Source organism: Phragmites australis, chromosome 20, assembly GCF_958298935.1.
Source record: "Phragmites australis chromosome 20, lpPhrAust1.1, whole genome shotgun sequence".
Classification (NCBI taxonomy): Eukaryota; Viridiplantae; Streptophyta; class Magnoliopsida; order Poales; family Poaceae; genus Phragmites; species Phragmites australis.
In genome coordinates this window covers 6,225,412-6,238,915 of record NC_084940.1, presented here as the reverse complement: position 1 = coordinate 6,238,915, position 13,504 = coordinate 6,225,412, and the positions used below count along the sequence as shown (strand labels likewise).

The 13,504-nt window shown below is 47.5% G+C and overlaps 1 protein-coding gene across 1 annotated transcript; it reads right to left on the bottom strand.

Annotated features, from left to right (window-relative positions):
- Positions 1 to 1,181: 1,181 nt before the first annotated feature.
- On the bottom strand, positions 1,182 to 4,433 carry LOC133902523 (G-type lectin S-receptor-like serine/threonine-protein kinase At5g35370). The gene has a single exon (XM_062344139.1). The coding sequence runs from the start codon at positions 4,380 to 4,382 to the stop codon at positions 1,569 to 1,571; it is 2,814 nt and encodes a 937-aa protein (XP_062200123.1). The 5' UTR covers positions 4,383 to 4,433; the 3' UTR covers positions 1,182 to 1,568.
- Between the last annotated feature and the right edge of the window lie 9,071 nt (positions 4,434 to 13,504).

Here is a 13,504-nt window from a genome sequence, read left to right as displayed (position 1 = left end):
TTAAAAAATCGGGTGTGACAGTGTTTTTTTAACAAGGCACTATATCTCAAAGGATGAACTTGAACTTCAAAAACGTGTTGAGGCAAGGACAACTCTGTTTGTCGATGTGAACTTAGATGACAAAGGGTCAATTTACCAATTTGGGGGCATTTACATCAGCACGGTTGATTCTAATTCATTTTTTTAGAAACATTAATATAGCTCGCAGACATATGTACACACTCACATCAACACACTTACGTACTCACACAATGCTTACTAAAGATTGAAGATGCGCAAATTAAAGATTGACGAAGTCAACATTGACACAACACTGTCGATGAGAACTTTATTTACCACTGAAAAAAAATCTCCTTGATAAAACACATAATTAGCAAACCCACCAACCACGCACCTAGTCTAGGCTCGGGTAATGGTTCAAAGATAATGAAGCACGGTCTTCAATTTTACAGAAATAAACAAAATAGCATAATTGTGTAGGCTAAACGTTCTTAATCTTAAGGCTTTAAAATAAGTTTGCTAAAATGATTCCAAGTCAATTTAAAGGAGCTTCTTGTTGGCTAAGGCATCCACTTGAGCTATTCATAGGACTTAGATTGAGTGGACGCGTAGGTTAAGCTATTTTATTTGTGACTTTTTTATGAAATAGTTGTGAGTTGTGACCTTTCACTTCCTGATTCCTTGATAACTCGGATGGCAGTTCATGCATTCTAATAAATTACTCTGGAAATATGTCATTGCTTGTAAGGAACGAAAGATACATTGTTGAATCATCAAAAGCCAATATAGATTTGTGAGTCCAGCTTTATGGTATGACTCGTTCTCATTGAACTTCCCAGATGTCTAAGTTTGAACTTCCTTCACAAATTCTTTTCGTTGACTCGAGTTGTTAGTGCGCGATGACTAGATGATTAAGGCAGTTAGTGTTAGGAAAGCTAATTTTACAGTGTCTGATGGTCATATTAAGGGTCAGCTATTTGTTGGCTCGTGAGCCCTGACTTGCTGCGACAATGAGCAATCCACTCAGCTGTGACAACGAGAAATCATTTTATTATTTCTGTTTTTTTTTATGTCCTGTTTCATTCGTTTTAACTTCACTATGTTGTCTTCCGCTCACATTCATGTGTACACAGCGTTACTGATCACAAGGAAATTAGGGAAACAGATACAGAAAGAAAATGTGCATTCAACAATCTGTATAGTTATAGATATTTTTCTCTGCTTCCACGTACAATTAACATCTCTACATCAATCGACCTTCTATACCTTGCCGATCATACAAATCTACCAATGCAAATGCATCGTAAGAAGGCCATATAATAATCATAAACCGTCACAAGCAAGCCACCCACAGCATAGCTAGTCTTAACTTAAACCTACTGCAACTTGTTTGTTGTCTGTTACGACCATTTCTCTGTGCTGTTGTACCTGCCGTGTCCCTTTTACCAGCTGGTATCATGCCATCGCCTTGACCAAGCACTACTAAGCCAATGCCGCGTAGGCGCCACGGTGTAGAGGTCGATCGATGACACGTCAGGGGAGCTGAATCTTGTGCTGCTCGGCCAGTGTTAGCTTGGCGCTGACATGTCCTGCAATGACTCGTTCAACTGCGAGCCGCCGGTGATCGACGACGTGCCGCCCGCGGAGCCCGGCGTGCCGGCCATGACGACCAGGGAGGTCGGCACGGCGTAGCCCCTCCCGTAGAGGCGGAGGAACCCGAGCGCCTCAACGCGCGGCTCCGGCGGCGGCGTGATGCCTTCCAGCATCCGCACCACGGCGGCCATGCTAGGCCGCAGCGCGGGGTCCTCGTGCAGGCAGCACAACGCGACGCGCACGGCGCGGGAAGACTCGGCCTCGTCCACGCGACCTTCCAGCCTCGAGTCCACGAGGTCCAGGTACCTCCCCTGCTCGTGGAGCTCCAGCGCCACCATCGGGAAGTACTCGTTGTCGCTACCGCCACTAGCGGTGCCGCTCGGTGTCGACGCCGCCGCGCTGCTCCACCCGGACGGCCAATCCGACTGCTCGCCGCTGCCTACGATGGCGACGTCGTTGGCCTGTTCGCCCCTGTTCTTCCTCCCGTGTATCAGCTCGAGCAGCACCATGCCGAAGCTGTACACGTCGGCGCGGTCCGAGATGGCAGCGTTGCTGAGCCACTCCGGTGCGAGGTACCCGCGGGTGCCGCGCATGGTGGTGAACATGGCCGACTGCTCCGGCGACATCAGCTTGGCGAGCCCAAAGTCTGCGATCTTCACCTGGCCGCCGTCGGCCAGCAGGATGTTCTCCGGCTTCACGTCGCAGTGCACGATCTTCTGGTTGCACCCGGTGTGCAGATACGCGAGACCGCGCGCAGCGCCCAGAGCCACCTCCATACGCTCCCCCCACTCCAACACTGGCCCCGTGCGGCCGAACAGCGACCGGTCAAGTGAGCTGCGGTTCATGTACTCGTAGACGAGCAGCCGGCGCGAGCCCTCCGCGCAGAAGCCGCGGAGGCGAACGAGGTTGACGTGCCGGATGTTGCCGATGATCGTAATCTCAGTGCAGAATTCCCGCTTTGCATGCACGCCGATGGCCTCGAGCTTCTTCACTGCGACGAGCCCCTCGCCGCCGGGGAGTTCCCCTTTGTACACAGAGCCGAACCCGCCGGAGCCGATTTTTGTCCCGAAATTGGCAGTCATCGCCGCAATTTCCATGTAGCTAAACCGCGTCGGCATGCCCGGTATGACGATGTCTTCATCTTGCTCGTCGTCGTCAGCCTCTGCATTACCCGTGTCTCTCGACGGAGACTTTTGACGACCTAGGTGCACCTTCTTCACGCCGGTGTTCTTGGCCTTCTTTTTCTTGCCGTTCATACTCTTCCACCTCCTCCAACATGCGTACCATGCGATCACGGCGACGAGAAGGAATGCCGCGATGGATGGCAGGACAATGGGGACGACAGAGCGGTTCGCCGACGACGAGTTGGCCTTGTTTCTTGTAGCATTGTGCGCCGAATTGAACGTCTTAATGTATCCCAAGGCTGTAGCGGAAGAGCTCCAATACAGCGAGCCGAGCTGCTTTTCTTGGACCAGGTAGCAACTCAGGGAGGAGTTGTCGTAGAAATAGCCGAGGCAATCGCAACTCGCGTTGCAGAGGCCTCGGCACGCGGGGTGGTTGACGCCGGTCTTGGTCGGAGGATCAAACTTCGTGGCGAAGTAGGCAGTCTGCGACTTGAGGGCGAGGTAAGAAACGGACGCGGTGCTGTTGCTCCGGCACGAGGCTGGCGACGCGAGCGCTGAGCCGTCCCCCGGCGTGCACGCCCCAGGGGTTGACACGGAGGCAGCGAAGAGTGGCGGGCAAGTGCAGGTGGAGCTGTTACCCGCCGGTGAGCAGAGCCCGAGGATTGGGCACTGTAGTGGGAGGTCGCAGTCGACGGCCGGCGCCACGAAGTCGCTCCCAAGCGACGCCGAGGAGTTGACCAGCGCGTAGCTCTTGATTCGCAGCCGGCCGTCGTAACCCAGGTTCAGCACGCGGAAATTGGCTGCCGGGAGGTCCACCCGGAACACCAGGGCGCCGTCGGCGGCCACCGCGAACAACCCCGACGCGTTCACCGACAGGGATGCAACCGCGACGTTGCGGTCCTTGTACGACCGGATGTCGTTCGACAGCCGCCAGTACGTGGCCCCCTGCCACGTTAGCACCAAATCCGCGGCCGTCACACCGAGCCGGTAGTCCCCCTCCGAGAGATCGGTGGCGCTCCTCGCCGCCGAAAGGTACGCACCGGCGAGCAGCTGCTGCCCCGGAAGCAGCGTGTCTGTGGCGTTATCGAACGACTGCCACAGCGTCACGTTCCCGGCGTCCAGCAGCTGCAGGTTCCCACTGTCCTGCAGCCGGAGCGCCGCGACGGGTGACCGCAGCTGCGATGGCGTCGACCACAGCACTGTTCCATTGGTGTCCGACACAGCGAGCCCCTGCGCAAAGAGCTGGATCCTGCCGGTCGAGGTCATCGGCGAGACGCGGTTGGCCGACCAGACCGGCGTGCCATACGGAGCGTGCAGGACGACGAGGTAGAAGTTGGCCTGTTGCTTCCCGGGGTTGAACACGGCCGCTCTGAACGCGCCGTTCTTGGACTCCAGGAACGCGCCGCCGGTGTCGATGTACTCGTACCAAGAGGCGGTGAAGTTGGGGTACACGAGCTCCGTCGCCACCGACCCCGCGTCCGCGCCGCGGGCACAGAGGAGGATCAGAAACAGGCCCAGGCACGCGAGCGGGCGCGGCGCGAGAGGAGTCATTTGGGTGGCGTGCGGCGCTAGCGGATGCGCCCAAGAAGCGTAGGAGTGCACGGCACGGAGGGAGGGAGGGACCGAGGGAGGTGTAAGCGATCGGGAACGTTGACCTGGGTGCATGCCTTCTCTAGTTGGCGGGAGGAAACCGGCATCTGTCTCAGCACAGCAGGGTCGTTGGGTTCAGACTGTTAACTTGCCGCGGTTTGGACTGGCGGCGCCGCACCCATTGGATTTTTATGATGGTTTCTGCAATATCTCTATTTATTATATATATATATATAATCTGTTTTTTATAATTAACATTTAGTGTTTATAGCTTAATTTTTTATCTCACTATCATTGTGTGATAAAACCAAGCATAATCTTGATGAAAATACGTCTATTCTTCCCTTTAAATCTCTACTATATAAGTAAATTTATCAAAATATATAAGCAAAATTATATGATCCAAAAAGCAAAAATAGAACCGTGTGAAGCAAATCATACCCATGTGTTTCATATAAAAAAGAGGACAAGTATGAACATACGAAAAGTAGAATTTCATCAAATACAAATGCTTATATTTTCTAAATCGTGTATCTAATTTTTGATCCGTTTGCATGGTTGTAGTCCTTACATTTTTATCAACAAAATGAGATCCATCTTGGTTATATTTTGGTTTAATTTTTTAGACGGACAAAAAATTGCCTACATCAGAATTGAAAAACTGTTAGACTAATCGAATTAAAATACTTAAATGGTTTTTTTTGCCAATATTAGAACATTAAAAACATTCACTTATTCAACTCAGTTATTCACCCTGTTTCAATGCATATACATTCATACTCTCTTCACAACATCCACATCAGTGCTTCACTTTATCAACCATCTGTCGGATAAGCAAGTTTTTTAAAGTAATGAGCAAATTTTTGAAAAATCGTAAGCAAATTATAATGCACTCAGAAACATTTGTTTTATATGAAGTTGATGTTAGAAAAAAATCACTTTATCAACCATCAGTCACATAAGCAAGTTTTTAAAAATCATGAGCAAGTTTTTGAAGCACTCTTTTTATATGAAGTTGATGTTGGGAAAAATGTCACCAAAATACACTCAACTGAGGTCTAGTTTTGAAGCTTTTACCGTACGAAACACAATAGTGTAATAGGATTTTAATTTAGATGCTCGGTTTGGAAACTATGGTTTTTTTAAAAGTTTTGAAATGGAGTTGCATGTGAATGACATCAGCAATTTTGTCATCTTTTCCTTCTCCATGTATGCAACAGCACACCAGCCGATGACATCCAGTGCTGAACGAACGGCCGATCCGAGCGTGGATGCTGCACAATGAGGGAATGCATGCTCGCAATTTAGTCTTTAGGCTATTTATTATCTTAATATTTAAGGTAAAAAAGAGCATTCACATTCGCTTTCAGGTTTACAAAATTATCATGTTAATTTGAAAAAAGAAAATGATCTAGACCATTTATTATTATAAACATCCAACGGTCTAAATTTATCCAAATAGTCCATATCAAATAAGATTAATAAATAGTTAAATTTGGAATTAAAAATTATGGGAGATTAGCAGTTCAATTTCCATATAGTTTGGAAAGAGAAATATTTAAATAAAGAGTCCAAATAGAATAAAATTAATAATGGTTGAGATTGGGGTTAGAATAGGAAAAAGAAATCCAAAAAGATACCTTTGTTTGGTTGTTCCTTATCTTCCTACTTGACCTGAGCATGTTCGTTCATGTGATTCATTTGGGATAAGGAGGTGCCGGCGTCGCCTAACTCCACTTAGTAAATCTCTTGGTTTGGACATGCATGAGTTTTCACATTGTGGGTTATCTTTTAGATTTTTACCTAATAATTTATTCTTCTAATACGGTCAGTCGTTCTTCTTTGTTCAGTTCTTTGTCTTGAAAATCCTGTCAAAAACGAAAATTGTATAAAGAGAGTTCATAGCCAATAACAAATACAACTCAACACTATCTCAGGTTTAGAAGGCTTCACGAAGCCCTGTCGATGAAATGATGAAGCCATCAACTAAAAATAAAAAGAACTCACATGAGGGGAGGGAGGGAAGCCCATCTTGCTAGCTCGATGCCACCACCACGAGGACGACAACACAATTGGGCATGAAGAAGATGGATCAAAGCCAGATGGCAGAATGGATGGATCCTAGTGATGACATGACCACAAGTACACAAGGATTAGGGCTATAATCCCGACGACAAGCCCCACTACGACGCTTGCACACCATGGGTAGCCTCCATGCTCGGTTGGACACTACAGAATCTGGTGAGAATGATACCGCCATTGATGACCATGCGAGATTGACTCGGCCACCATCGGTCATGATTTGGACAGATCAGGCCAACTCCGATTCCTTGACTAATTTGGCAAGCGATAATCAAATCTGATGGGATAACAAGAACTCAATTATTTTCTGATTTTTTAAGTAGTCCCTTCGATTATTTTTTACAAACAACAAATCATGAACGTCAACCACTAAGGAGCAAATAGAAGAAAAAACGAAGCAAGGACCTGCATGCCACCGTCGACGCGTTGTCCTGCTACAGGATTGAGCAAGTAGGGAGCTCGAGATTCGCCAGGAGACGGCCGGCGTAGGCCCATGTGAACATGCCAAAAAGACACATTCCACTCACTGAAAATGTGTGCTGAGCACACATGTTGCCGGCGATGCTAGAAGAACAAGAGAGCATGTACAGGTCAAGCTAAGGTTTATAATTGAGAGCATCATAAAACTTCGATGAAGGAGAAATGATGTATACATCACAGAGTTAGCAGTGGGGTTAGACTTTCGGTGTCCAATGGTGAGATACGAGGTTGTGGGAGATGGATTAATGGCAATGGCTCAAGGCATGGTTCATGGTTGACGGGCATGGGAAAAAGAAAATTAAGAACACCTGCGAGGTGCGGTTGAGGGAGACGAAGTGCAAGGAATTGCTTGATTTTTTATCTCCATAGCAGGCCCCTCCATCTGTTCCACGCACGATAGAAAATTAAAAATGTTAGAAAACCAAATAGCTTTTGTGAGGTCCATTCTTTTTTCTCATCGATGCTATCATTTTGGCTGATCTTAGTGCAACGATCAGAGTTATACATTGATTACAATAGAGTATTTTAGGGATTAGTATTGACACAATATTATCAATAAAAAAATAAAATTAGAGAATACATTTACTTAAAATAGAGTTGTAGAAGGAAATACAGTTTAAACTGAGTAACGTGATAGAAGCCATGAAGAGTCCAAGGCTTACATCTGTATTCAAATTGAGTATGTCTCAATGGTAGAAATATTGATCAGTATTAGCTTCTAAAATTAAGATACACAAAACTTCAAGCTAGAACACAATTATGGCCTTTCCCAATTTGCTAAGAGATATGCATGCCACATTATGGAAGAGGCTTGCGATGGCTCATGTATGCAACGACAGTGGTGAAGAGAGTAATACATCAACAGTTGTGTTGCTGCAAAAGAAAAGAGTTGAAACAGGACGCATGCAGCTTAAAACTAGTAATTTTATTCTTGGTCATGGGTCAGTATATTAGAAATACTCATGTGAGTTTGAATCGAATATGACAAATGCAATCACAAGAGACTATCATTTCCTTTGTTTTAATTTGGATGACCATAACTCTATTCCCAATCTTTAGATGACCGGAGAGTTTAATAAGTAGCAAAAACAGCCAAAGGAAAAACAAAACAAGCAGTCGAGCTGATGGTATGGTGCCACCAGTGCAACAAGAACAGCCTTCAGTTTATCTTGCAATCGAATGCATTATGATTCTCTAGCCGTGCTATTTGTGCAGGTCATCTTGCTATTAGCTGTGCTATTGAAAAGCAAAATATCTAAACAAAGAATCCATATGGATTTTTATAAGTAGAGATTGCATCGGGATAGATTGCATGGATTCATGGTTGGGTAGCTGGGAATAAACATCTTCCTAGATGGATCCAATGACCATCGCTGAGCAAGATGAAGCAAAAGCCACACTGGTGTGGCAGGTGAGCCAAAGGAGGAGCTGATATGGGGTGTGCCGATGATGACGATCGCATGAACATGTGCGCTGCTCAAGTTCTTGCACGAGCACGAGTTCACGGTGAAGGAGGCCATGATGATGCTCATGTCAGCAATGTTGTGGCACAAGTGGTTTGGCATTGACAAGCTCATGGGCGTCGATCACGGCCTTTCGGAGATGCAGAATGTGGTGTTCTATCGTTGTATCATCTGTGAGGACCACCCCATTGCTATTTACTACAACATCTAGGATGAGTTCTAGACTAGGAACAAACTTAATCTCGTTGTCGGAGAAACTCATGCTGCCACACATCTAGCGCGCCATCCATGATGCGCAACGCGACGCATCATTAGTGAGGTGTCCTGTAGCCCCGATCTACATGTCATGCCTGATGAACTCGATCTAGTAGTTGGAGAAAATTGGGCCACCGCGACAACTCGCACGTCATCTCTGAGGCAACACACTCCACATCGCAACATCCCGATGTCGTAGGACATCGCTACTACCGGTGGCCAGATTGTACCGTTAGGGCGTGCAGTTGTGCTGCTTCTCTATCTTCTTCAAGTTAATTTCTCAACAATTTGACTTGTGGAATAAGAAAGCAGTGGGCATGGAAGACTCAACGATGGCGGCAAGCTGGCAGGGACAAGGAACTAGAGAACATCATCCAACGCAGTAGCACAAATCTGACCTCCATGGTTCCAGGCCACTACATATCGCGTCGACGAATAGGGGCACCCGTGAGCAAGCCGACGTGCAGGAGCTCGATGAAGCATCCATGGCCGATGGGTTGGTGGGCGGGAGCTCTGAGAAGCAGCCATGGCCGGATAGCTAGCGGCTAGGAGCTTGGAGATGTAGCCATTGCATGCAAGATTGCGGGTGGGAGCTCGACAGTGGCGTTCGTCAACTCCATGGGAGTATGTAGAGCAATTAGCTGGTCTAATGAGGAGTAAGCGGCTAGGATTCACTTGCTTTGTTGAAGAAGATGTTTGAGATGTTTTGCATGAAGAAGATGGTGTTGTCAAAAGTAAAATAAGGTAGCAGAGAGATAAAAGGGATCGGTTAACAGATTGGTTTTTCTTATTTCACTAAACATGTAATAAGCTAAATAGCTAAGCACTTAATAACCTAGAGGAAAAGGACATTGATTTTTCAAACACAGTGTGTTGAGGGAATCTAAGATTGATCCACATGCATCCATGGATATAATTTCTAGGACTTTTTGCCTGGAGGTATAGGTCTACATGAGTACACAATTGTTCAATTTAATAATCCAACTAGATTATTAATATGTGACTTATAGAATAAGCCAATAAATTTAAAGTCAAAGTTTGAGTCTAAGAAGCATTTGCATTTCTTATGTCAATGTGCATAACTGATCGAGGTCAGGATCATTTACAAAAGAAAATGATGTATTTGAATGCTGAGTAGACACTAGACAATACCCTACTGGAAACAAAAAAAAAAACTTAAGTGAAGTTAACCTCCATCGCAGTGCTAAACAAATAAAATAAATCTAGTCACGCAATTTGTGCCGACAACTTTGCTAGTTATCTTATATATGAGGAGAAAAAGGTGCCACCACGTTCGCACTCAAGACCAAAAAATTACCATATTAATCTGAAAAAAGAAAAAAGATTTAGACTACTCATTGTCTTGAACATCTAACATTTTAAATTAAACCAAAGAGTCTATTTCAAATAAAACTAATAAATAGCTAAATTCGGAATTAAAAATTATAGAAAATTAGGAGTTCGAATTCTATAAAGATTGGGAAGCAAAATATCTAAATAAAGAATCCAAATAAAATATAATAAATAATAAAAGACTAATTTTTAATCAAAGATCATCGTGATAAAATATTGTTACGAGGTTAGCCACGCTATTAGTGTGGGTCACAGTGCTAATTATCTTAATATTTAAGGAGAAAAATGTGTCACCATGTTTGCTCTTAAGACCACGAAATTACCACATTAATCTTAAAAAAGAAAATCTATTATCTTAATATTTGAGGAGAAAAATGAGCGATCACGTTCGCTCTTAAGACCACAAAATTACCACGTAAATCTAAAAAAGAAAATAATCTAGACAACTCGTTGTTATAAACATCTAACTATCTAAATTAAATCACAGAGTCCATTTCAATACGACTAATAAATAGCTAAATTTGGAATTAAAATTTATAGAAAATTAAATATTCAATTTTTATAAGGGCTGTGAAGCAAAATATCTAAATAAAGAGTCTAAATAAAAGAAAATAAATAATAAAGACTAATTTTTAAAAAAATATTACCGTAATAAAATATTGCAGCGAGCCTAACCCGTTATGATTGTGTGACACCTTGCTAGTTGGGATGGATTAGATAAAGAATTGAGCGGGTTGAGCTGTCGACGACCATTGAAAGGAACATGTTTTGAAGCGCAGATGCCACCTGCAGAGAAGTTGTCAAACAGAGTTACTGTTGTGCATTGACTTGTGCTCATCATACAAGCTAGTTCGGCAGTGCGGTGGAAGTCAGCGGGCATGTTCCATGTCTAGCTCTGCAGAATCAATAGAGAGATGCAGTCCATGAAGGATTCATCATTCATGCAATCAGATTTCAGGGTCGGGTGCAGTTTTATGGCCGAAGAGGCAAGTGGAGCTAAACTATGGATAACACCAGGACAATATACCCGTCAAGTCGACGAAGCTAGTACAATCAAAGACGGTGAGACATCTGTTTCATTGACATTTTCGATTAGCCAAGTGATGTGCGCCCGTTGCTATAGAAAAATTTTGAATTCGTGAAATATCTTCATAAGCGACGTGTTGATAGCGGCCAGCTCCACGAAATGGTACTCGGCGTTTATGTTGCAGTCTCCCGTGCCGCTCCCGCTCGCCTGGTCTGCAGCCCCAGACACCGGCATTGCGGGTGACGTTGCTCCACCGTGATCACCCGCCGCAGCCGCCGGTGTCATCGGACTGTATTGGTAAGGGTAATGGTTGTAAGGACACCTAGGGACGGTGGCTCTCACGTGATGGTTGGCGTTGCCGCTGAAGTACGGCTGCTGCTGCGGCACCGGCGGCGGCGCGAACGCCGTCGACCTCTGATTCTGCGTTCCGCAAGACGCGTTGCCCGGTGGGTGCACGGCTCGATAGTTCTGGTCGTAGTAGCAATTCAGGAACACCTGCGGCCTGTAGCCCATCCCTGGCTCCTGGCGCGGTGGATTCCCCGAGAAGCACGGCGGCCTGACCGCTTGGCTAGCCAGGTTCGGACGTCGGAGGCGGCATCGTCATGGTCGTCCAGCCAAACAAGTTGGGGTTCGTCGCTGCAGAGTTCGGCAGAAATTGCACCGGTATTGGTGGCTGCTGCACCGGCGCTTGGCCATTGTATGTGCCTGGCCATTGCGCATGCCTGCCGGTCGCTGCATCGGTACTTGACCGTTACACGGTGTTGGTTGACCCTGTGCGCCATAGTACCTTGCCGTTCCGGAGGCATTGCCGGCGCCAAACACCGGTGCTGACCCAATGGTTATGCTCTGTTGACGGCCCTGCTTCATGGCGGTGGCGCATCGGTGTGTGTGCTCCTCCATCGACCACTTGCCAACTTGTCTCTCTGAAAGCTTGGACTCCGCCGTCCCTTGACTGTGCTGTGCTTCTTCGCACGCCGAGCTGGTGCTTGCCTCGTCGTCGTTCCATTTGTGCACCGGGGATACTTAGATCCTACACATGACGTACTCATCCAGCTGCAGCCAGTAACCAAATTGTTCAGCGATTAACGACTATTTGTACCACGTCAGAATAGCAATGTAGTACGTCTGTGCATGTATAAGTACCCGCAGAATCTAAAAGAAAAGAAAAACGTCGCGAAACTCACCGTGTTGTTGGGGCCGGTCTTATCAAGCTTGATCTCGTACTCCGGGATGGTGAGCTCGCGCGTCAGCCACCTGGTCCTCTGCTCGTTCTTGGGGGAGCCCTCGAAGTAGTTGAGCACGTTCTTGCAGAACCTGATCTTGCCGTCGCCGGCCCTCTCCTTTGCCACCACTTTGGTGGCCGTCGACGCCTTCCACCGCCCGCGGCGGTCCTCCGTCTTCCGCGACGGCCTCACGCCGTTCTGGTACATGCGAGCCCGCGGCGACAGGAAGAACCACTCGTCCTCGCCCCTGCCCTTGTACTTCTCTGACACAATGTCACCGAATCAGCAAATGCACGAAGAACATACTAAGCTAACTAGAGAGAGAAAGCCTACGTCATGGCGTCGCTAACAAGAGCGTGCACCTACCGTAAATCATCGTGTCCGGGCGACACTCGTACACGTTCGCCTCGATGATCGACTCGCTGAGCTCCGAAGGCCTGCCCTGCGGCCTGGGGAGGAGGTAGTACTCGATGAGCTCTTCGTCCGTCGGCTTGAACCGGAACCCGGTCGGGTACTTGCCCTCTTTCTCGTCGTCTCCCCTCCGGCTCCGCCCCTCCTTTTCTCCTCCCCTTCCGACATGTCGGTTAGCCAACGAAGCTCCGAGGCTGACGCAAACACGCGATGTGCTGATGTGCGCCTTTTTGAATTGGACACGCTAGGCCTTCATCGTGGAACAACGTGGCCCCGTACAAGCGGAACACGAGTCCGCTCCGGTTCAGGTTTTGTTGGCATGGAATGTGTTTGGAACCGATCAGGACTCCGCTGCAGTTTATGTGGTTCGGCCTTCGGCCCTGAGTCGTAGGCGGATTCAGGCCCATCTCAACCTTCCGTGGCCTAACACTGACCGTCAGAAGAAATTGAGCAAAGGCCATCCTATTTTCTGCCCAAGAGTTGGGCTCCAACTTCAACTTGATTAGCATCCAATCCAAGGCTTCCACAGCCACGTGGCCCGGTCGCCCGCTCGTAGAACTCACGCACGGGCGTAGGGCCTACAAACGTCGTCGCGCTCCGCTTCCGGGTTCGGCCTGACGACCTGCGCGTGGCGTGATCGGCAGCATTTAGCATGGTCCGCCGTGCGGCGCGGCCCCGGCTGGCGTTTTACCATTGAAGGCGCATCTATTGTTCGGTACTAGTACTCGCGGCTCGCGAGTCGCGTCTTGTCATTTGCTCACCTTGTTGTGGCAGCAGGGCTGCCGCATCTTCAGTCGCACTGCTGCGTGATGGTGCGCCTACTGTTCAGTCCCTGCCTGCCGCTATATTCGCATCGATCACGGATGCTTTGCCACAGTGACGCTGGGCCGGCCAGGGCCAGCC